We start from the raw sequence: 22,295 nt of genomic DNA, 5'->3' as shown, positions 1-22,295 counted from the left end.
AGGACAATCTAAGGGATAGGTCATACATTCAGAATAGAGGAGTTTTGGAAGACAAAAGCAGAAAGCAGAGTAGTTAAGAGAGAAAAAAGGAGAAAAAAACCATGAAATAGAATGAAAGAAAAGAGATGATGTGGGATTTTTATTTATTTTAAAGTTATCTGTTAAGTATTTCTGAATATTATTTCATTGACTTAAACCTGTCTGGTCTCAAATATAACTTGTAATTATTTTGTGGCTTGAGGTGTCTTTTCATATTGCAGATATGCAACTGTAGCATAGCGCATCTTGTAACGATTGTTATGAACTTCACTCGATTTCAATGAGGAATGGCTATGAATAGTAAAGAGTTAGTCAAGGAACAGAATTCCTTTAAACTCAGAGAAGTTAAAATTCAGTTCTGATGTTTTGTGTTGGCCTATCCCTTAACCTAATTGTGACCATGACTGAGTGTGGCACTCTGAAGTGCTGTCTTGAAAACCAGAATTAACGATGATATGCCTTCCTTCTCAGTCCAGAACTTCTAAGTGTTGCAGTGTTGGAGAGCAAGGCTTTGATCCAAGGAAATGCTATTCTTTCCGGGTCAGACTGAAGAGGCTAGTACCCTACTGCAACGTAGTTAATTACAGCAGTGACTGGGCAGCAGAAACATTTTGGATGAATGGCACATTATTAGGTAACAACTGTGCTACATTCATATATTGTCTAAGTACAAAATGGGGAAGGGTTGACTGCAAAAGAGGCTGGGAACAAATTAATGTTGCGCTGTTGTGGTCCACCTGTTATCAAAGTTCATGTGGATGTCTAATTGTCCATGTATAACTCCTGTTCACTTTGTTCCTGATGGCCCATAACACTATCAATTTATGCCATAGTCAGCAAAGAGTGTCCTTATTGTTCGTATTACATTGTCCACCAATGACAGTGATGTGATGCATGGGGGGGGAGGGGTGTGGAAGGGTCTCTGTGTGTGTGTGTGTGTGTGCACGCACATATGATATGTGGACATCAAACCCGGATGCTAAGAAAATCCTTGATGGCCTGTTTTTGAAGGCAGTTTGTTTTGAAAGTACAGTAAATTGAATTATAGGACCAGAGGTTATAGCAGTCTGATGCTTATATGTGCTGGATTGATCAAAACAGGGAGGATGGGGGAAGAGAGATGAAAAGGAAGCGAAGTCTGTATCAGCGCTTTCCCACCAGACACATTAACTGAGTGTCATTCACTTCCATTAGATCTTTGATGGAAACAGCATTTCTACTGGTTATCAAAACCAAAAAACATATTTGCTGTAGTAAAGACTGTACACCATCCCAAAACTTTCGTATCACCTCAGCTAAGCACAAAATGCCACCCACTAGGCTTTATCAGAACTATGAGACACCCAAAAGTCCAGTGTACCCATATCTGAGTTCTCTAAAATGCAATGGGCTATTAGCTCACCTGATGAAAATCTAGGTACATAAAGCTGGGATGAAACCCTGGAGAGTAGGTACATGTAGCATGTGCACTAGTAGTAGCCACAGCGCTGACATCCAGAGAAGCCTCCTCCACCATGCAAGTTATGAGCCTGCAAGCATGTCCTCAGGTGCGGCTGGCAAATGCCCTAAAGAAAACACAGAGCACAATGTCGCCCTGTGCACCGCTGAGAGCTGCGCAGATAACAGCCCCACCTGTTATCAACAGCCTTGACAGGTAACTGCAAGGAAGGAAAGCGCAGAGGAGACAGATTAATGGTTCGGTTGCTCTGGGTGCCCCTGGATCAGAAGTGACATTGGCACAGCCCCTTCACTGGGGCAAGCACTTCACTTCAGGGCTTCAGTGAGTTATTATTGACTCCAAATTTAACACCAGAGGCAACTATGAACAAAGCTGTGCTCAAGAAATTTCATAGGATCACAACTTTTCTTGTGGCATGCCGGCAAGCTGGACAAAGCAGGCAGGTGGAACAGGCTGGACAGTTGCTCCCGTATAAATAATAATTTCTTTTTTCTAGTATTTATGTGGAGAGCAGAAGGTCAGTAGGAGTAGGAAGAGTTTTCAGGTGGCATTACAAAAGCTTCAGGAAGAACACTGAGAATGCGGAAAAGCGCACAAATGCATTAGTTTTATATACCTGTGTGTTAGATGATGTCCTGCCACTAGTTACTTTCTGGGTATCAGCACTTGTGGTTTGCTGGCTTTTTGTTTGCTGGGACGGGGGAGATATTCTTTCTGTCTTTGTTCTATCTTGGGAAAGAAGACATTTAGGCTACATGTAAAGTCGCACTTGCAGCTTTGGTGATTGTAAGTAGCTGTATGTAATTTAGATCTTAGCACAAAGTTGCTTTATCACTGTCAATGCAATGGGATGAAGTTAAGAAGAAATATTCAATTCATTCATAACGCCTCTGCTCTACCTGTAAATCCGCTCCTTTGTCCTGTACCAGGTCAATTTAGATAAATAAAAGAACAATTTTCTTTTGTTGCAAGGATGGGGAAGAATGGCTTTTTGTTTCAGTTTCAGTTGAACAACTGAACTTGTCTTATTTGTTCTTAAAAGGTTTTATATTTTTTTTAAGAAAAGTCAGTGTTCTAATGTAATTAGGAATATTTACAGTTAAAGCAAAAAATAATTTTTTCACATACTTTTTTTGTGATTATTCCTAGATTCATGCGATGACGATATAAAATCTCACTCGAAGACAGTAACAGTTTTAAGTTGTTTGCTGGCAGTACTTCTAGTGATGCTTATTCTTTTGATTCTTCTGTGTAAATGGCAGAGGTAAATCTAGTTTTATTGGTTACTACTAAATAATCATGTCATGAAAATAGAGCTATCATTCAGGATGAAGTTTCTTAGCACTCAAAATTCTTAGCTGATAAATAAAGTAATAATGAAGATGCAGAAGTCAGTAGCTTAATTACTGTTTGAGCAATAATGCATCCTGGCCTTCCAAACACCAAAGCCTTTAATTTTCAAAAACAGAACAATTCTGGTAAAAGACAAAGTTTCAGAAAACTTTTCAGAAAACTAGTTAAATCCTGAGAAGCCAATTATTTTGGTTATTTCGTCTGAACTGACAATCTTTTGTGTAACTTTCATCAGACTCAATGACTGTTTGCGGTAGGCTGAACCAAGCTTGAGTGCATTCAACTTTAATAAGACTATATAAATATTTGGATTTGCAGTTGAATGACTCCGTTCATGTTTAGAATCTACAATTTAAAAAATAACCCAAACCACCAAACAACAAAGAAAACCTGCAAAGACATCAAATTTTGGCTTTTTCGTTGGGGGAAAAAGAAAAAAAAAAGCAAAAAATGCAGTATTTTCAGAGCTGAAAATGTATGCGATTATGATAACCCTTTTAGATCATAAGCAGAGTTTTTTATCCTATATTTCTATGTTTCAAGTTTACATTTGTGTTCACTAAATCAGCCAATACAGCTGGCTGCTGCACCATCTTCCCTGCCCAGGGGAATGTGGCCAGGGAAGGTAAAACTCTGACTAATGCATAGAGCAAAATGGCACTTGCTGACTAGCTGCAAGTTTGTATAGAGTCCAGATTCTACCAGGATGGGGCTGGTTGAAAATCCAGCAGAAAAATCACTCTTAGCCTGATGGCGTTATCATACTGTTATAGCTGCTTTTTGACTTTAGAACACATTTAAAAGAAATTAAGCCTAGAGTACTGCCATGTAAAATATATTTGTAGCTACAGAACTGTGCTGAAGTAGATTTTTGTATGAATGACTGCACTATAAGAAAACATCCCTTTGTATTTTTCTTTCCTCTTTGCAGGCTTCGGAAGTCAGTCATGCCTGCTATACCGGATCCAAAATACGTATTTGCTGATCTCTTCAATGATCATAATGGAAACTTTCAGGTAAACATTCCCTTCCTAGCAAGGCTGTAAACTCTACAATGTTAAGAATAATTTGAAAGTAGCTACTGATACTTGCTCTACACAGACATTACCATAAGCACTCTCTGATCCAAGAGAAAAGCCCCTCCCCTCGTGCAACATCACCAAGAGGATGCACAGAGCAAACACCAGAGCTCATACAATCAGTGTAGTGCTGTTTTGGCACTGTGAAGAGACACTTAGATAGAAAGAGACAGAGAAATTGCTGGAGAAGAATTTAAGGGTGTCCAGAGGTACAATATCCAGTGAGACGCCATCCTGGTGTTTGCATCCATTCCTGCACACGATAGCTCAGGGAGCTTGCTTCAACCTGGTCTTGCCCTTGATATTTGTGACTTGCTGTGAGGCTTAGTGCTGAGCCAGCGATGGCACTCATGCCTTTGGAGGCATCAGTCACAGTAGGAAGCATCCTTGCTTGGACACAGAGGTGTATGGCTGCTAAACCTTTAGACACGAAACGGCTGTCAAATGGATAGACCACAGTTTTTCCTTTTGTTTTCTTGCTGCTTCCTGAGTCCATGACATCATACATGCCATGTATTTTCCTGTATTAATTGGGCTGTCTTTTATCTTAATTACTACTAAGTTTCCTCTGAGTGGAGACAGGTCATGGTCATGTATTTACATTTTCAAACCCAATGGCAATGTCAAAGAGTAGTAATAATGTCCCAGAGACAAACTGAAAACATTCTATATATAAAATAGCTTTAAACTGAAACTGAAGAAGAAAGACATAAATGCAAATTAATACTGAAGTTTTAATACAGAAATGCTATGTTTTGTAAATCTCCATGTAAACTCAGTCTCAATTTAGATTAAGTCAGGGCTTGGGTCAAAGAATGCATGAGTCTGTCAAGGAGTGAACACCAACTATTTTATACATCCCAGGTTTTCTAAAGGCCCTGGTTAAATACGAAGATTTATTTAATGTGCTCTCGATAATCAGTAGGAGTTTGTATGCATTTGTGGAATCCTGTCTGTTTTCCTGCCATCCTGCCTTTCTTCCATCGTGCTATCTTATGTACTGCTTGACTATATTGCTTCCATTTCACCTTCTCCATTGTGGTTTATCCTGGAAACATGCCATTACTAAAGCAAAATCAGTGTCTTTACAGCCAGGTTTCTTTTGATTGATATCTCAGGCCCTGTCAACATTTTCATTTTCCTAGGAATGGATAGACAAAACTGATCATGCAATGGTACAAACCAAGCTAGAATATGAAGAGCCAGAGTGCATCATAGAGGCAGAAAGCCAGCAAGAAGATGAGAAGAATTGTGACAAACAGGAGCCTCAAGAAAAAATCTTTAGTTTCTCAAGAGCAGCTGAAAATAATGACCCCAAAGCAGCTCAGATTGCCTGCCTGATGCCAACATCCAACACTATAGCTTCCTTTGCTGGCTTCCAGATCTTAATGAACGATGACATGTATGTGATGTTATAAAATCTGTATAATTACATAAAAGATCCTGATTATTTTAGGGGAGCGGCTGAATAGAAAAGTTTGTCATGAGTAGACTCACATCAAGACAGACACTAGGCTGGGTTATCCGGTTTCTGATCTGTTCTTTCCCAGCACTTAAGACCACTTGGGCAGGCTCAGTGTTTGAAATAACCGCCTGATAATAAACAGAGTTCAGATTTGTTGTTCTAATTCGGGTTTGTCTCTAAGACTAAACTGAGTCCCATTTTCCTGTTATGGACAGGAGAGAACAAGAGCTCCTCCATAATACATGTTCGCAGAGCCCAGGTTCAGTCCTCGCGCTTAGGGAGTATGTAGAGCAGTGAAAACCACACTGTTATTCCTCCCAAAATGAAGAGAGAAGATAAAGGAATTTTTCTGCTAGTGGTCTTTTTCTCACAAAGACCAGGCCATATACTGCTCATTTTCACAGTGATAGGATACTGCTTTGCAAGCCCTCCTTAGAGTAGAAAACTTGCTTTTGTAAGTTGCTTCTCCCAGTGTAAAACTTCGTGCTGCATGGCATACAACAAAGGTTTTATAAAGAGAAAGAATAAGCCCCAGGTCTAAGAACAGAAGAGTGAGGATGTACAGTAATGAGTCACATTTTATCCTGTGAGTAGTGCTGTGTAGGCAGCTTCCTCCAGAAGAGCAGGGCTTCATGGGCCTCCTCTGAGGTCAGGTCCTCGGTATCTCATAGTCTTTTTATGACTAAGCATCTTCTTCTAGAAAGCTGAGGTCTATTTTGAACACTATTTATATTTAACTGAGTTGCATTTATTTCAAATTGTTTTTTAATGCAATCAGCAGTTGAGCCAAATTAGGACTTCTTATTCATATTGCATAGACCAGCCTCTTGCTGTACAAGGAAAAATCCAGAAATTTTCTGGCTAATAACTGGGAAACTAACTGCAAGGATAGTTCAGGCACATTCTCCAAGTTTTTCTTGACATTACCTCAGATTTGATTATTCATTAATAAGATTAACATGCTAACAAAGGACTTCCCATAATCTTAAAGACATTTCTGCCTCTTCCTATCTAAAACAGGTGTGTGCAAAGTTTTTGGGGCCTTTTGTACACCCCATATTTCTGGAAATGCAAAGTATGCAACAGCACCGTAAGAATGCAGTAGATTTTAAACTAATGCAAGCTGTATATAATTTGATGAGCAGAATCCAGCTCTGCTATTCTCAGCTGATAAAAATGTAATTATTACATGAGAACCAAAGAAGTTACAGTGGCTCACAACAGATAAGAAGCTGTTCCAGCAATGATTCAAACAATAAAATGGGAGGAAAGCCCAGAATGTATTGCTTTGTTATTTCATGTTTGAACCATGCATTCATATGGTTGCCTACAGAGCTAGCTAGATACCTTAATTAAACCACCTTCTATTGAGCAAACAATTTGCTGCCTGAATTCAAAATCTTTTAGTATATTTTCTGAAGTTTTACTGTGGGAAAAAAAAAAAAAAGTTGCTGCTGTTTAAGCAGTGTTCCTGAACTGAAATGTTATAGTAATTTAAGTTTTTAGTGCAAGCTATAGTATCTTGTATTATATTTTATAGACATAAAGGTTCTTTTTGTGTATGTATACAACCATATTCACATTGTATATAACAAAATAGAAATAAAACAAATAAAACACCCGCATATCTCAAATATTTATTTTAAAAACATCCCCTTATGAAGAAAATAAAACATAGGGAATTATTGACATTCAAAACAAAGCATTTTTTTTTCCCCAAAAAAATTCCATTCCTGGAGAACTCTAGAAAAATATCTACCGAGTTATGAAGAACAGGATTTAAGCAACCAGAAGGGTCGTCCCCCAAATGCTGATGATGATTCTATCAAACACGGCACAACAAGACTTATCAAATCAGCAACATTAATTGGTGGTGGGTGTTGGGGGAGCTGGGTGAACCCAGGCATGTCCCTGAGCTCTGCTCTCCTGGTGCCTGCCATAGCCTATCCCTGATGAGACGTAGAACCTGGTAGCTCTCAGCCACAGCAGGCACTGCTTCCCCAGGAAGGATGCCTGGTGCCCATGGCACCCTCTGCCCCAGCTCCTGGCATGAAGAGCTGGGAGCCAGCCCTCCTGGGCACACTGTGGCTTCAGGCTGAACTGCTGCTCAGTGAAAGATCAATGAGACGATCAGTTAGAGTATGAGAAGCTGGACCCAGCTAAAACATGTCTGAAGGATGTAACAAAATGTCTTTATGAAAATATGATTGTATGCTTTCTACAACAAATTTAAGAGGGTTTGGATGGATATGCTACTTCAGAGAGGAATATTAGCAAGCCAGATAAGTTTGAGAACAGAGTTCCCTTTCAGTTATGCTGTACAACCAGTCACCCCATCTTCATATCAGGACTGGTTTCTCCTTTATGACATATTGACTGAAATAATATCTTTAGCTTACGCAGGTTCTAGACTTGCAAGGGCATCACTTTGGTCCCAAGCCATTCAGGAGAAACAGCTGCCTTCAATACAACGCTTAATCTTCTAAGACTGTTACAAAATGCTGCATATTACCTTGCTGTTCAAATAAGAGGGACTTTCTTTACATTGTAAAAATGAAGCCTTCTCACCCATCTTTGCCTGTTGGCCTAATGCTCATTTTGCAAGAAAGTGCTGGGCAGCTCTGTAGCAAAATTCAAGAGCCGTCGCTCCACATGGTTTACTGAAAAGAATAGCAGGCTGGCTTGCTGCTTTCAACTACTGTCACAGTGACAAGTTGGAAAGAGAGTAACGTGAGGCTTCCCTAATCTCCCACCTGACATTTTCCATCCTTCTGTCACAACTTTTTCTTCTGTCTCCTCTCCTCTCCTCTCCTCTCCTCTCCTCTCCTCTCCTCTCCTCTCCTCTCCTCTCCTCTCCTCTCCTCTCCTCTCCTCTCCTCTCCTCTCCTCTCCTCTCCTCTCCTCTCCTTCCTTTCCTGTTTCCCAGATGGTCACACAGCTGTGCAGCCCATCTCTCAGAGCAGGCTTGCGGTGATTCATGCAAGCCTAGCTACAAATGAGCAAATTAAATGGCCAGACAGGAAAAGGCCTGTTCAACTCCCCACAGTGAGAAGAAGGATACACGGCAACTTTCACATCTTCCTTCTTATTTATTCAAAAGTTGTCATGTTCTTCAAAGGCATGAGTCCCTCAGATGCTACATCGTGTTCCTAATTATATCCCACAGAAAGGGAGAAACTGTGTGTCATATGGTAGTCCAGACTAATTGAACTGTATTTTCTGAACAGCAGAAGAAACAGACTGTATATTTATTCCTCATGCAATTTATGTGCTAGCTATACCAGCTGAGCCAATTTACATTGATAGATTGAACATCTATGCTGTTTGCTTTGCTTTTGATGTCTGATTTTCAGTGAGAGGAAAACTAGGAGGAAATCACATGGTTGTTTTTAAACAAGTAACAGGACCTATTGAAGCCAGTCTTGCAACTTCTGCTTTCTCTTTTTTTGTCGTTGTTTCTTTTTGATTTTTGTAATACATTAGTGTTTTTCAAATTATTTGGTAATATGTTTTGCGCAATTGTCAAATGCATAATTTTGAGCAGAAAGTGGTTGCTTCTTTTGCAATGAACCTAGAATTTTCTTACAGTGTACTCATAAAAACTTTCAAAACCATCCTTGGCTTTTTTTTGGTGGCTTGCATTTTTGCAGTCACTAAACTGAGCCATGCAAACATAGTTTATTTTGCTTTGCCCTTTTCCTGAAAACGATGTGACCTGCAAAGATGAAAATGGAGGGTCACACTCACTGAACGCTTGAAAGACTGGTCTAGATACAATCATTTGTTTTGGAAAAGCCACACAGGTCTAACTTGTCAAAATACCAAGGGCAAACAGTCAGCATTTTCCGTGGGAAAAGAAAACATGGCCCTAATTGACCTTTTGTCACTGAGTATCTAAGTAGACATCTATCACCGACTAATCTAGTGGCTGAAAGAGCGGTATTATGCAATAAGAGAAGAAACGCAATAATAACTCATCCTTTACTGGAGGTTTCACGTAACCCTTATGATTTGTGAGCTGGATTAGTGTCATCTGCAGGGGTTGCTCCTGCTCAGTTTCTTGCTGGCAACTGCCAGCACAAGGTTTGGTGAAAGGGAACTAGCAGGTGTACGCTCACCCTGAGCAATAACTGGTCCCTGCGTGCATCCACACTTGCCGTGTGGCCAGCTTGGAGAGGAGCCTGCAGCTTGCAACACGAGAAGCTGCAGCTGTTTGGGGTTTCTCTCTCCTCCTCACCTGGATGTGGAGTAGGCAGAGACAGAGCTCTGCCTCCTTCCATGCCCTGCAGTCCCGCAGGGAATGCTCTATCACAGGCTGCAGATGACGGACCCTGTGTCTCTTTCCTGGGGAAATAACACCGTTTCTTTCTCCAATTGAAATCCCTGGGATTAGTGATGAGATTCATGTCTGCCCACTCTGTGGCTGGAGCTTCTGGTTTCCTACTCTTAGAGGATAAGTGTGAGAAAGTAATAATATGCACCGTATTTTAAAAAATCTCCCAGCATACATGTAAGCAGACTGAAAATGTTATCAGAAGAGGGACCAAAGGAATATCTTTACCTTTCTGAATTATATAATATTATAATTATACAGAATCAAGGAGGAACAAATATTCTCTCATGGCTTAATTTTGCTTTCTTCCTCTCTGTTTTCCTTGTATCAATATGCCCAAGGACCACCATTTTTTGATAAATGTTTTCCTGCTCTATATTGCTCTGCAAAAGACTTCTGTTAAAAAGTAGCCTCTATCACTGCGTTCCTGGAAGGTTATTAAAGGGAAGAATATAACCGGTTTCAGCTTTTTAATAAGTAAACAAGAGGGGTTGATAAAATGTAGGCAATATGTCTTGTAAGGTTGAGAGACAGAACAAGCTCTCTATCCTAACATTAGGTCTCTGCACTGCTAGGTAATTATATAAATAAGAGGAAAAATTTCAGCACAATCCACTTAAAAGATGAGATATCCCTAATACACTTGCGAAAGCTCGGATATCCATAGAAGGCATATGAGTCCCTTAGAAAATGTCCTGAGTATACCTCTTAACTGGGGAAGAGCTGAAAGTCACCAACAGAAAGATGGAGAGGGGCATGTATTACCTACAGTGCTGTGTCTCGGCACAAACAGCTCTGCTTTGTGCGGTGACTCTTTAGTGTGATGAAGTCCATGGAAAAAGGATCAGCCCCCTGCTTTGGTGGGTACCTGCATCTCTGGGCTGCAGAGCCATACATCCTCTTACTCCTCTGAGCCAGCCAGACTGGAAGGGTCTTATTTTTGTGAAAGAGCTGAGCTTTGAAAGAAGGGTAAGAACAGCATACACAAACGCATCGTGTTTTTTAATGAGTATAGGAGGTCCTTCTTACTAAAAAGCAGAGCAATAAGAGCCTGACTTCATAGAATCATCGAATGGTTCGTGTTGGAAGGGACCTTAAAGATCATCTAGTTCCAACTCCCCTGCCATGGGCAGAGGCACCTCCCACTAGACCAGGCTGCTCAAAGCCACATCCAACTTCTACATGTCCTGTGAATCCTCTAACTGCTGAGCTATAAGGTTAAGCAGGGAGAGGGTGAGAGGAGGGTCACTTCCTGCCTGTAAGATGAAGGGAAAATTTCAATTTTGCATGCACAAGGAGGCCTAAACTTCAAAGCTATTTTGGTCAACAATAAAAGTAAATAATGCTTTTCACCTGAGGTTCATAAAGGGTAGATTTTCAAATATTAATTGTACCACCACTTAAATGCATTCATAGAGGCAGCGTAACACCACAGCCACTTACCAGGTCACACAAGCATTGCTCAGCATCTCATGGATATCCAAGCAAAACAGACAGCAGGACCAGGACAGCAGAGGCAGGTACACTGGTCTGCAAGGCTAACCACCACATTTCCAGTGCATTAAATTGCTAAGACCAGGTGAAACTAATAGATACAGACAAAAGTCTGCCTCTACTTTACAGTAAATCTTGCCATGAACAATGGTGTTACCACTAGGCAGTCAAGAACTTAATCTTCATTTCCATCCAAAAGATTCTTCATCCAGAAGCTGTGAAGCTGAAGCAGGCTTACTGTGGACCTATTAATACCTGCTCCACCTCTGAGTATCTTACCTTTCTGTATTGAGTTTGCCCAGGGCTTTTTACATAATGAAAAAGGAGAGAATGCCCCAAACAGCCTGGCTTCAGTTTTGCATATGAGTCACTAGAAAGGCACAATAGAGCAAAGACACTGGAAACAGATGTTTTTCTTTCCTATCATATTTTGCAGATGTCCATAAAAAAACCTAAAGCTGAGTTGGGGGGCTCCTTGTGCAATTTTCCCCCCATTCATTCCAAAATATTTGAACTTCCGTACAAAGAATAGCAGTAAACAAAGGGTCTAGCAGATGGTTGAGAGCTGAGTTATCGCTCACGGTATCTCAATGCGTGCAAATGTCTCATATGTCTTGCATGCTATTTTGCAGAAGATGCTAGATCACAATCAACAACACAAAGGATTCAAACACTTAGGTATTGGAGAAGATCTCCACATCAGAAAAATCTCAGTGCGTTACCACCACCCAGACTAAAACAGGTAGCAAAGCTAATATGGTGTAGATTAAAAACAAGAGGTAAAAGACGCAATCAGAAGAGACTCTGTACTTCCTCTTAATTTTGATTAAACCCACAACTGTGAAGTTATTCCAAATCTTGGGTTGAAATCGGTCAAATCAGAATTGTTTTCAAAGTCTACATCCTGGCTGAGGTGCTGCTTCTGCTGCCATGGGACTCAGGGGGATGACCGCCCTCAGCAGTGAACTGAAGGGCATGGGGAGAAAGTGGGAGCATCTAGGTGCCATAGGTTTAAAAGACAAAGCTCAGGCAACTGACTAATGTCTTTCAACAGTACGATTTTACCTCAAATGCTTTATATCAGACTTTTACAGAACCATTTGGTTTGATGTGAAAGTGTCTTTAAAGAAACCAACAAAAAAATTTTGCAACGTACCCATAAAGCTACCTCAGTATTAACGGGCTCTGTTGTATGTCAAGGACAGATTTGGCAGAATTTCCCCATATTCTGCTGGGGACTTGGCAGAATGTGATATCTGTTGAATGCTGAAAGAAAATCCAGTTGGTGTTTGTTCTGTTGCAAGATATTTTGATGTGGCTCTTTGAAGCTGCGAAACCAAAGGAGTTGAAAGACAGAGAACTTACACAACCTTTTGTTCCAGTGCTGCTTATGCAGCAACACAGAAATTCATAGAAAAAATAAATTACTCTCTTAAGAAAAAGAAGAGAATCTGACTGGAAGGACACTTTTGAAAGTGATGACTAGAAGTCTTGCTTATATAAACCGCTATGTGATTTTGTACTGCAAGTACATTTACTGTACTACAGAGTCAGAAAATTTATAGCCAGTACAATATAGACATCTTCCATTAGCTGTTAAAATTTAAATTTTATTCCAAACTTACAGGTATTTTTTAGGAAAGACACTTAGACAGTCATTCCTAGAGAATAATAAAACCTGAAAAAAAAGAGGAAATTTGGAGGATCTGTTCCTCTTCTTTCCTCTTCTTTCTTTCTCCTTCTGCAAAAAGGCAGAGAATCTTGTTTTCAAACTTATGGCCTTGATCATCTAAGAAGAGAAATCACAGATCCACACAGATTTACAGAAGGGCTGAGGCTGGAAAACGTGTCTGGAGGTCATGTAGTCCAACCCCCTGCTCAGAGCAGGGTCAGCCACAGCAGGTTGCCCAGGACCATGTCCAGTTGGATTTTGAGTATCTACAAGGATGGAAACTCCACAACCTCCTTGGGCAACCTTTTCCTGTGTTTGACCATTCTCACAGTAAAAAGTGCTTTCTTATGTTCAGATTGAATTTAATCTCTTTTGATTTGTGCCCACTGCCTCATGTCACTGGGCACCACTGAGCAGACCCTGGCTCCATCTTCTTTCCTGTCCCCATCATGTATTTATACATATGGAAAAGATCCCCCCTGATCCTTCTCCTCTCCAGGCTGAACAGCTCCAGCTCTCCCAGCCTTTCCTTGCATGAAAGATGCTCCATTCCCTTAATCATCTTTGTGGCCCTGCTCTAGACTCACTGCAATATGGCCCTGTGTCTCTTGTACCCAGAACCGGTCCCAGCACTCAAGATCTGCCTCACCAGTGCTGAGCAGAGGGGAAGGATCTGGCAAAGGGCTACCTAATGCAGCCCAGGATGCCATTGGCCTTCTTCGCTACAAGGGTGCATTGCTGGCTTATGGTCGGCTTCTTGTCTACCAGCTTTGCCTTCCCTGCCAAGCTGCTTTCCAGATGGTCAGCCCTATGCTGGTGCCTGGGGTTGTTCCTCCCTAGGTGCAGGACTTTGCAATTCTCTTTGCTGAACTTCATTAATTTCCTGCCACCCTGTTTCTCCAGCCCTTCAAGATCATTGCCTAAAGATAAGCAAATTATTTTGCACTGGTCACACATCTGTGTAAATGCAAAATGCGTGGTTGCTCCACTCTTTTGACCTGCACTGGTATAGGAAAGTGGAGGGTGGCAATTGATAACATCAATTTCTATAACAATAGTGTAATATATTATTGTTTAGCATGTTTAGTAAGGTAGTATTTAAGAGAGAACTGAGTCTGGAACTCTGTTGTACTAGAAACCACACAAAGAGTGCACAGAATTATAGGCAGCATCTACAGGATGCAAAAAGCTGAACTGAAAAAGAAGCAGGGAGGTAGGTGGGCAAGGAAGGGATAGCACTACATGCTGTGGTAAACTTAGCTCTCAAACAGTAGAAAACAAATCTTTTTGATGTCTTGATGTGATTTTACTCTCAGGGCTCTAAAAGAAGCAAGAATTGAAGATGGAATACAAATGCTCTGACGCCATTCACGCATTCTGTCAGCATTTATGTAGACGTCTGCAGCTCAGTCTTTGAAGACAAGGAAGAAACTTTGGAAACAAAGTCAGCCTGAAGGGCAAAATGATTTAGCAAACCTAATAAAAATATGTCCTCTCAGATACAGATAAGCTATTGGACCACACACCAATGTAGAAAGCATCTTGGTAGTATCAGATGTATTTCTGTCCTTGTAGTACTCTGACAGTACAGTCAGCTGCCTCCAGGTATTTTGGAAAAATATCATTTTCACACTGTCCTGTGTTATTTTGCAAAAAGTTCAGTTTATTGCTTCAATACATTAACTTTTTAAGTGCAAGAAGCCTTAAGGGGTCTTACAGACTATGTAATATGAGCATGCACATCGTACCAAGGAGGGCTATAAAAAGTACTAGACAGCTGAAGACAAAGAATAACCTTGATGCTCAGAAGAACTGACACTGCAAGTTACAAAGTTTGATGAAGATCAAAAGAAGTAGTTTGATTTCTGTAGGTTTCCAGTGAACACTACAAATTGCTAAAAACATCAGTTCAGTAACCAACATGCACATCACATATTCTCAAAACAGAATATTGTTTTTTCTCTGGTTACATGACGAGAATAGCTTGAAGTAGTCTTCTTTTCTTCCACCGAACCCAACCTGAAAAATCACTCAGGATACTTTCCCTCACAGCATCCTCCAAGCAGGTAGTTCTCCCTGGTGCAACAATCCCATCAAGTACCATGAAATCTTCAGGGATAAAATCTTCCATGCTGCTTATGTTTACAGTCCAGCGGGACATGTACACAAGAGTACTACCATTTAATTTCTGCCTGGTTTAATGCTATATACAAGCTATGTAATCACGTGAAAGAAGGTTTCAAGTACAAAAAGCATCACAATGTTTTCTCTAGACAAATACTGAAAAAATAAGGCCAAAATAATATTTCAGGTGTTTACAAATAAGATAAAATTAGCTCTCTGTTTTCTCTAGTGTTACTTCTAACTTTCTCAAAAAGTGAGAGCTATGTTTGCTTTCTATTCTTCCCCTATATTGTATTCTAGGAGAATACTTCTTGCTTGCCAGTAACAGCCCATGAGCTGCAGTAGGATGGCTCTTTGAGGCCCCTTGATGTCTAGAAACAATGTCCTAGACAAACACTGTGACATCCTTAGCAGTGTCTCCAAAAGCAAATTGGTACGAAAGCATGGTATTTAGCTGGCTGAGCTGACCAAGTGTTAGCTGTCTCACATCCACTCGAGGAAATCATCTAGTGTCTCCCTATGGAAAGCAGCAGGTATCTCTAGAGAGCAGTTCACCCCATCCAAGATATCTGAGTCAGTTTGGATAACTTCTGGGGGGTTTCTGTTTCTTTCCGTTGACTAGAGAGCAGCTAAGACAGTCAGCTCAGACTAGGCCACTAACTTTTACATGGGTGAGTTTGAAAGAGATAAATCCTGACTGAATGTTCAAGAATGCAGCTATCACTTTGGTTATTGTGTTTTGCTTTTTATACAGGAGGGACTGGAATTCTACACAATTGTGTTAAATAAATATTGAAAACTAAGAGGTTGGGGCTTTTAAGAAATATGTATAATGAATGTAAATAGCCGTTGCATAAATCTTTGAAAAAAGAGATTCCTGTATACAACAGCTACTCATTAAATAGCCTTTCAAAACATGCCTACACTCAGGCAAAACAGCAAAGAAAGCATATGGAAATGTCAAATTTCCCCAGGTCTGTCATCAGGTTTGTCCATTAGAAACAAAACTTCTTCCCAGCAGTCACATGAAGGAAGTTCCTAAGTAATCATTCACACATAGTGTATGTTTTGCCTCCATCCCATCTTCAAAGCATCCCCTGGTGGTCCATTTATAGGTATGAGATAGTCTTTTTCTCCGCCCCCCACATGAAAGTCAGTCCTGACTCTCAACCAATAGCTTCCATGTGAACATGGGATCTGCCCAGGGGGGTACTAGCAGAAATCTAAAACAAGCTTTGATGTTCCAATAAGATAATATGAGACCACACGGACAATTGCCCCTATGAAATATTAAACGCAGATTCTTTTGATCTCAAGAAATAAGATACTACTATAATTTAATACAATTCTCTGAAAGATGAAAATAAATAATAGTAAATGAAAACATACCAAATATGAATATTTTTAATGTGGGTAGAGACATTCCACATTATTTTTACTTGTATTCTTTTCAGGCAGGACTTTTCTGGTCCGCGTTATTCAAAATATTTTTATCTGAATAACTTATTCTTTCAAAGCTTTTATAACCATTCAGAAATTTTTAAAAGCTGAATATCTACTTTTATGAGTCTGTCTCCATATTTGGTCATCTAAAACTAGGTCCATGACATCAGAGCCAGAATATCTTTCAAGCTTATTAAAAAGGTTGCTGGCCAAAAATAAGATCAGTAAGTCTATAAAATTTTCAGTTTACCTTGTGTGACGGATCTCGCTCTTACCGAATCATATCCTGGTTATATGTGACATATGCATAGGTTGAGTATATGACTTCACTTACTTTATCACGTTGCTGTGACAGAAGAACCAACATAGTTTATTATGACGAGGGCATGGAGCATTTTGCCAAACCCAGTTTTAAACACAGGAATGGAGAACATGCCACCAATGGACAGGTCTTCACTGGGTTGAAGCAAACATCTGCCACTGATGTTATTTCATGGTTTGCGGTAACTATACAAACTATGATTGAAAATTCTTCTTTAGTTTCTAACGGAGCTCTAGTAATGTTTAGAGTGGGTATATAGTGCAGGAGGTATGCAACAGATATAATGTTAGCTAAAATTCGCATCACTAAACAGTTTAAAACTCACTAGCTATTTATAGCTTGACAAACCGCAACTATAGGGCTGAAAACCCCTATGCCATAGGACTGCTGAAGGGAGGTTTTGTTTCTGTTATGCTTTTTGTTTTTAAGGTTTTTGAGTAACAGAGGTTACTTTGCTGTTCAGCATAAATGGTGTAGCTACTTTTTACAATGATACTACATTAAACATTTTTAAAATCACATTACAAACAAAAGAGGAAAACAGAAAATTGTGCCTTGGAAATGTTCTGGCTCCTCCAAAATTTGGGATAAAGGTCATATTCATGTAAGGATGGTGCCTTGTATTGTGTAAATTTGTACAAATCTGGCCAAGTTACAAACTTCTGATAAATCATATACCTCCTGCCTCTCTGAAACCTCACACACACTTTGTAAAGTCTTACCAGTCTCCTAACTAAATGGGACGCTGCTTGACCCTGTGGCTGCCAGTCTTTGGGCAGCTCCATCCCAAACGCAGCAAAGCATGCTCTGCCAGCGTTGGTCATGGATGTCACATGCACCCACTCTGAGCCCACACCACGTTCTTCCATCCCTGTGGTGTGCCATGGGAGACCTGCACTTGGAAGTGCAGTAAGAAATGAGGGGGAGGGGGCGGGAATGAAGGCGTGAGGGGTAGAGGTTTGAAGGAGATGTGGTGAAAAAGAAGGTGTCAAGAGCTGAACAGAGCTGAGAGATGGAAAATACATGCCTGAGAGATGGAAAATCATTAAGGAGGAGCATTATGAGCAGACAATGGGAGTGAGCAAGAAGTGGCGAGGCAAGATACTGGAGGAAAAAAATGAAGAAAGGAGCTAGGGAGGAACAGGAACACAGAATATATTGTATCCATTAAGACGTATTTCCTTTAGGATCTCAGTAGAGGATAGCTATATGCAGCTATACCCAATGAAGGAATGATGAAGCTACTACATAGCTGTCCTGTGATCAAGAACATACAGTACATGTGTATAGGAAAAGGGTAAAATGAGAGCACCACAGCTTTCCTACTGTTCTTCCAATACATCCACACCCCTTACCAATTCCACCTGTGTAAAAACCACCAGCTTTTGAATTTCAACATTTCTGCTTTGTTAGAAGGCTCCAAAGTCACTGGCCAAATGTGTTCCTCCACCCCCCTCTAGTGGGAGGTCCACACAGCAAGCGTTTCCTCCCTTTTCCAGTTTCCACCATACTTTGAAGAATAAAGGGCTGCTCTGCGCACCCGACAACCCCGGTTCTGCTTCAGTGAGTTTGCTTGTGTGGGAACACACGTATGCCTGGGTGCTGTTCAGTTTTTTTCCCCACATCCTCTGTGTTCAAATTAATTAGTTCTAAGCCACAAGCCTACATTGAAAGAATCTTTAAACTGCAAAATTGCCCGGTAGTCCAACATTAGAAAACGGCCAAATAAAGTTAGGTTTAATTCATCACTATATGAATATATGTTACGCCTGAGGACTGAAATGAAAGATCATAAGAATCCCACTTCATTAAAAATATAGGATGAACAGTGGTTAGGAGTGAATCCGTTTGTGTCATGAGTGAAGATCACTTGATGCTTTGGAGATGGGCACTGCATAAGACAGATGAACAAAAAGGATGGTGATAGAAGTCACTGAGTGCTCCTGGAAAACCAGACTCCATCCTGTCTTCACCAGAGATTTTCTATGAAAATCATATAAACACTCTCTTCTCAGATTTGGACATACAACTTGTGATCCTGCAATCTTTTTTGAAGAATTGCTGAGCTTTTGCAGCAGTCACTAAGATAAATAGGAGCACTACTCTGAGCATACATACTGCTATACACTATGAGAAATCAGACCTCAGGCATCTCACATTACCACCCCAAATTAGCTGGTACTTTTGACAATTCCCTATCTGTAAAATGGGGAGAATGATACCACAGGGACATTATGAAGATAAATTCATTAATTTCTGTTAATAAGTAGGATACTATGAAAAAAAAGCACCAGGGAAAAGCTCATTAGGAAATGAATAATTATGTATTCAGTGCAAGGTTTGGATGGTGTGCAGCAAATTAGGCATGGGGACATATATTAAATGATGAGAAGAAAAAGAAATACGGCATGGCTCCTCATTTCGTGAGCACAGTCTGCCTTGTGCACTGAATGAGGCAGGGGTCCTGCGGGTGGACATGACTCTGTAATTAAAGACTGCATCATAATGCATGCACACGGGCCACTGTAATTCTCTTATTTGTCTCTTTGCGTTGTGACTTTGTAATTGTAACATTTTTTTACCAAGTATATTGTGGGATGATAAACATATATTTAGAATGTGAAATAAATTGTGTAACGTTATGGGTGGGAAACTGCTAGATCCCAGCTTAAAAAATGCTGGGGTTTCCCTAATTTCTTTATCCAGTATAACCTCGTAAGTTTGTGGGACAACCAGAAGGACTACCACTTTGGACACCACTGAAAATGCTATGGCCTTGCACAAACTTTAATCCTTTTCTTGCATCAGTATTATTTGCTTTGTGAGTGAAATTAAGCGCAGGTCAGCCTGTATGTAACTGTGGAGTCCAAGAAATCTTTATATTCCTCAGAAGCTGAGCAAGGTAAGCAGAGCTGGCATGCAGAAAGTGTTGCTGCGGGCATTGACCATACTCTACAGAAAACAAAAGTAAAGAGTTCTTTGAGACTGGAGTTCGTACAAGCCTTATTTTCATAAGCATGTGAACATGGTTACTCAGACATTAGAGGAGAATGAAGTTCTCTTAAGAATAAGTTCTCTTCAGAAGTTCTGAAGAGGTGATTTCCACAGTATTATAGCCTGAGACTATATGAATTAATTTTCTTCTTTTCTCAAGGAAAATAATTATTATTTCTTAGGTATAATAACATCTTCTTTAGGACTTCAAGCTATTTTCACAGACTAGAAGCGGGAAAGTTAGTTCTGTTTTCTTTTCGAACCTTTCTCATGCTGAACTGTCTCTGTCAGACTTCCTGAAATTTCTGACTGAAGGGGTGTGAAAGCCTGGGCAGCAGTCAGTGAGAAAAAGTTTAGCAAAATTCAAAGTGGCTGAAAGAACAAACTTCCAGGAAAAGGTAGTAGACATCCGTAATTGTGTTACTGCCAGTGCCACCTGTGATATGACTGTTGTGAAACATCACAGAAGCTTTGAGACATGTTGTATAAGGAACATCAGGTGGATCTGAGGTCCTCCCAGTAAATGGGGCTATTCTGCCAGAATCTCAGTAATTGAATGCTTTGCCAAGCTACCTTATAATTACACTTCTCTGCTAGGTTAACTGTTTTTCAAAACCTCCCCGGAAGTTGTCAAAAAAGTTGGTTCAAAACTCATTATAATCAGTAAAAAGTTAAAAATGGCTGCATTGCAGATAGTATCAGTTGGCATGGATCTGCTCAACCACAGGAGCACAAGGAGCTCTTCAGGCCATGCCAGCATCAAGCTGGCAATGTCTGGGTGGCATCTCACTATTTACTTTCACAGTAGTTGGAAGAGACAAGAGTAAGGTCAGAAGGTCATTTTACCTTCTTCTGAATAAGAGCTAGATTAGGTTGCCAGACAAATCACAACATTTCTCAGCTGAATAAAAATTTCGGTAGAAGAGAGTGTCATTGTGCAAGTGGCTTCATGGTAGATTTTCAGCCCCAAATGATTTGATTCTTCTTCTTTTTTTTTTTTTGTCATTTCTGAGGTGCTGTCAATCTGCATAATCTCTCTCCAAAATACAGTGGGGACAAATTTGCCCATGTGAGTAAGTATCTAAACATGAAGTAGCCACCTCCTGGGTGTAACAAAAAACCTTTAGAGAGTGAAGCTTGTTAAACACTTCTGAAAGTCCTCCTTGAGGTCTACTCACACCTTTAGGTGCCTGAAGCAATGGGGAAATTCAGCTGTTAAAATGTTCCTCGTATGTATGCTCTTCTGGAATTGTTTATACCTGAATTTCTCACAGTGTTGAAAATGCAACTGATTTCTCTGCTAACCTAATATAGTCTTTTCTAGAAAAATTATTTGGCATGAGTTCTGTTTTTTCTTGGGAGGAAATGAATATATTTTTTGTCTACAAATAATGTGTGTATGAACATACATTTGAATATGTATGTGTGTGTATACACATTACATATAAAAAGCTTAATTTCATCAAGTAACTTATTGGTTAGTCATCAAGCTTAATAAAGATCATGCAGTCCATGCTGAAGAACAGCCTTTATTACTTTGTTTATTAGTAGCCAAGTTAAGTAATTCTGGCAGTTTGGATGGCATTAGACTTCATCAAAATAAATTCAAGATTATATAAGCCTGACAAAGGCCAGTGTTGGCTGAAATGTGGAAAGGTTGCAACATGAAATGACAGACATGCTGATTTTCCAACATAAAATGAACATTTTTTTATTGAGCTTCCTGATTAAGCAAGTTAGCACCAAAGCAAATTGCCAAGTAGTATGCAGGAGAGCACTTTGTTTTGGTTTAAAGTTTATTTTTGTTATTGTTTTATATTTGGTAAAATAGGGACTTCTGCTTTATATGAGGTTTCACCCTGTAAACAAGCCCATTTAACAATTCTCAGCTGAGTGGTGTATTTCCCTTGAATGATCTCCATCTCTAATGTGACATGGTGTAAGTGATTATTTTCCTTTTTGTCAGGAGGCTGTACAGTGATGGTCATCGGTGCTTAGTCATAAAATGCTAATTCAGCAAACAGCATATAAGACAAAACTTTTGCTGTGTCTACGAGGCCACATAATTAACTGAGCTGCTGCATTAAATGTAACCAAATCACAGGAACAGGCTAAACCTGATGGTTGTGATGGATGATGTGACAAAAGAATCTAACTAAATAAGGGGTCTGTTCAGGAAAAAAATTAGGCTCCAGTGCTACTAATGTTTATTAGGCTCAGATTGGCGTCTCTGATCTCAGTAAAAAACATCGTTGCGGAGGAGGGAAGGAGGATGAAATTGGGTTCTATTACCATTGGGGTGAAGGAAACTAAGTTAGCAATCCTAATGGATATAGTTGTCAGCATGGGAACCCCATTTTGATGGGGGAAGAGTGAGAAGATGTGCAAGACCCTGCCATACGTACAAACTCTGCCTCTGAGAGGTAAAGACCAGTGACAGCTTTCCATTGTTGCCCATGAAGAACCGCTCAGAGATGCTCTAAAATGTCTCCTAAGGCCCCCTGGGCACATGTTGCAT

At 40.1% G+C, this 22,295-nt stretch overlaps 1 protein-coding gene across 5 annotated transcripts in view; it reads left to right on the top strand.

Annotated features, from left to right (window-relative positions):
- Positions 1-22,295, top strand: part of CRLF2 (cytokine receptor like factor 2) — a 48,964-nt gene that overhangs the window by 15,390 nt on the left and 11,279 nt on the right. For 2 of the 5 annotated variants that reach the window (XM_063340496.1, XM_063340486.1), the window contains exons 7-10: positions 511-673; positions 2,648-2,762; positions 3,783-3,867; positions 5,076-7,026. In XM_063340496.1, the coding sequence (XP_063196566.1) occupies positions 511-673; positions 2,648-2,762; positions 3,783-3,867; positions 5,076-5,348 (636 nt within the window). In that variant the 3' untranslated portion in view covers positions 5,349-7,026. Of the gene's footprint in view, positions 1-510; positions 674-2,647; positions 2,763-3,782; positions 3,868-5,075; positions 7,027-22,295 lie in introns of those variants that run through there. The other 3 variants (XM_063340515.1, XM_063340524.1, XM_063340505.1) reach the window with 2 other exon arrangements.

The sequence above is a fragment of the Chroicocephalus ridibundus genome, chromosome 1 (genome assembly GCF_963924245.1).
Source record: "Chroicocephalus ridibundus chromosome 1, bChrRid1.1, whole genome shotgun sequence".
NCBI classification, from domain to species: domain Eukaryota; kingdom Metazoa; phylum Chordata; class Aves; order Charadriiformes; family Laridae; genus Chroicocephalus; species Chroicocephalus ridibundus.
The sequence above is the reverse complement of the archived record's forward strand: the minus strand, read 5'-3'. Positions and strand labels throughout refer to the sequence as shown.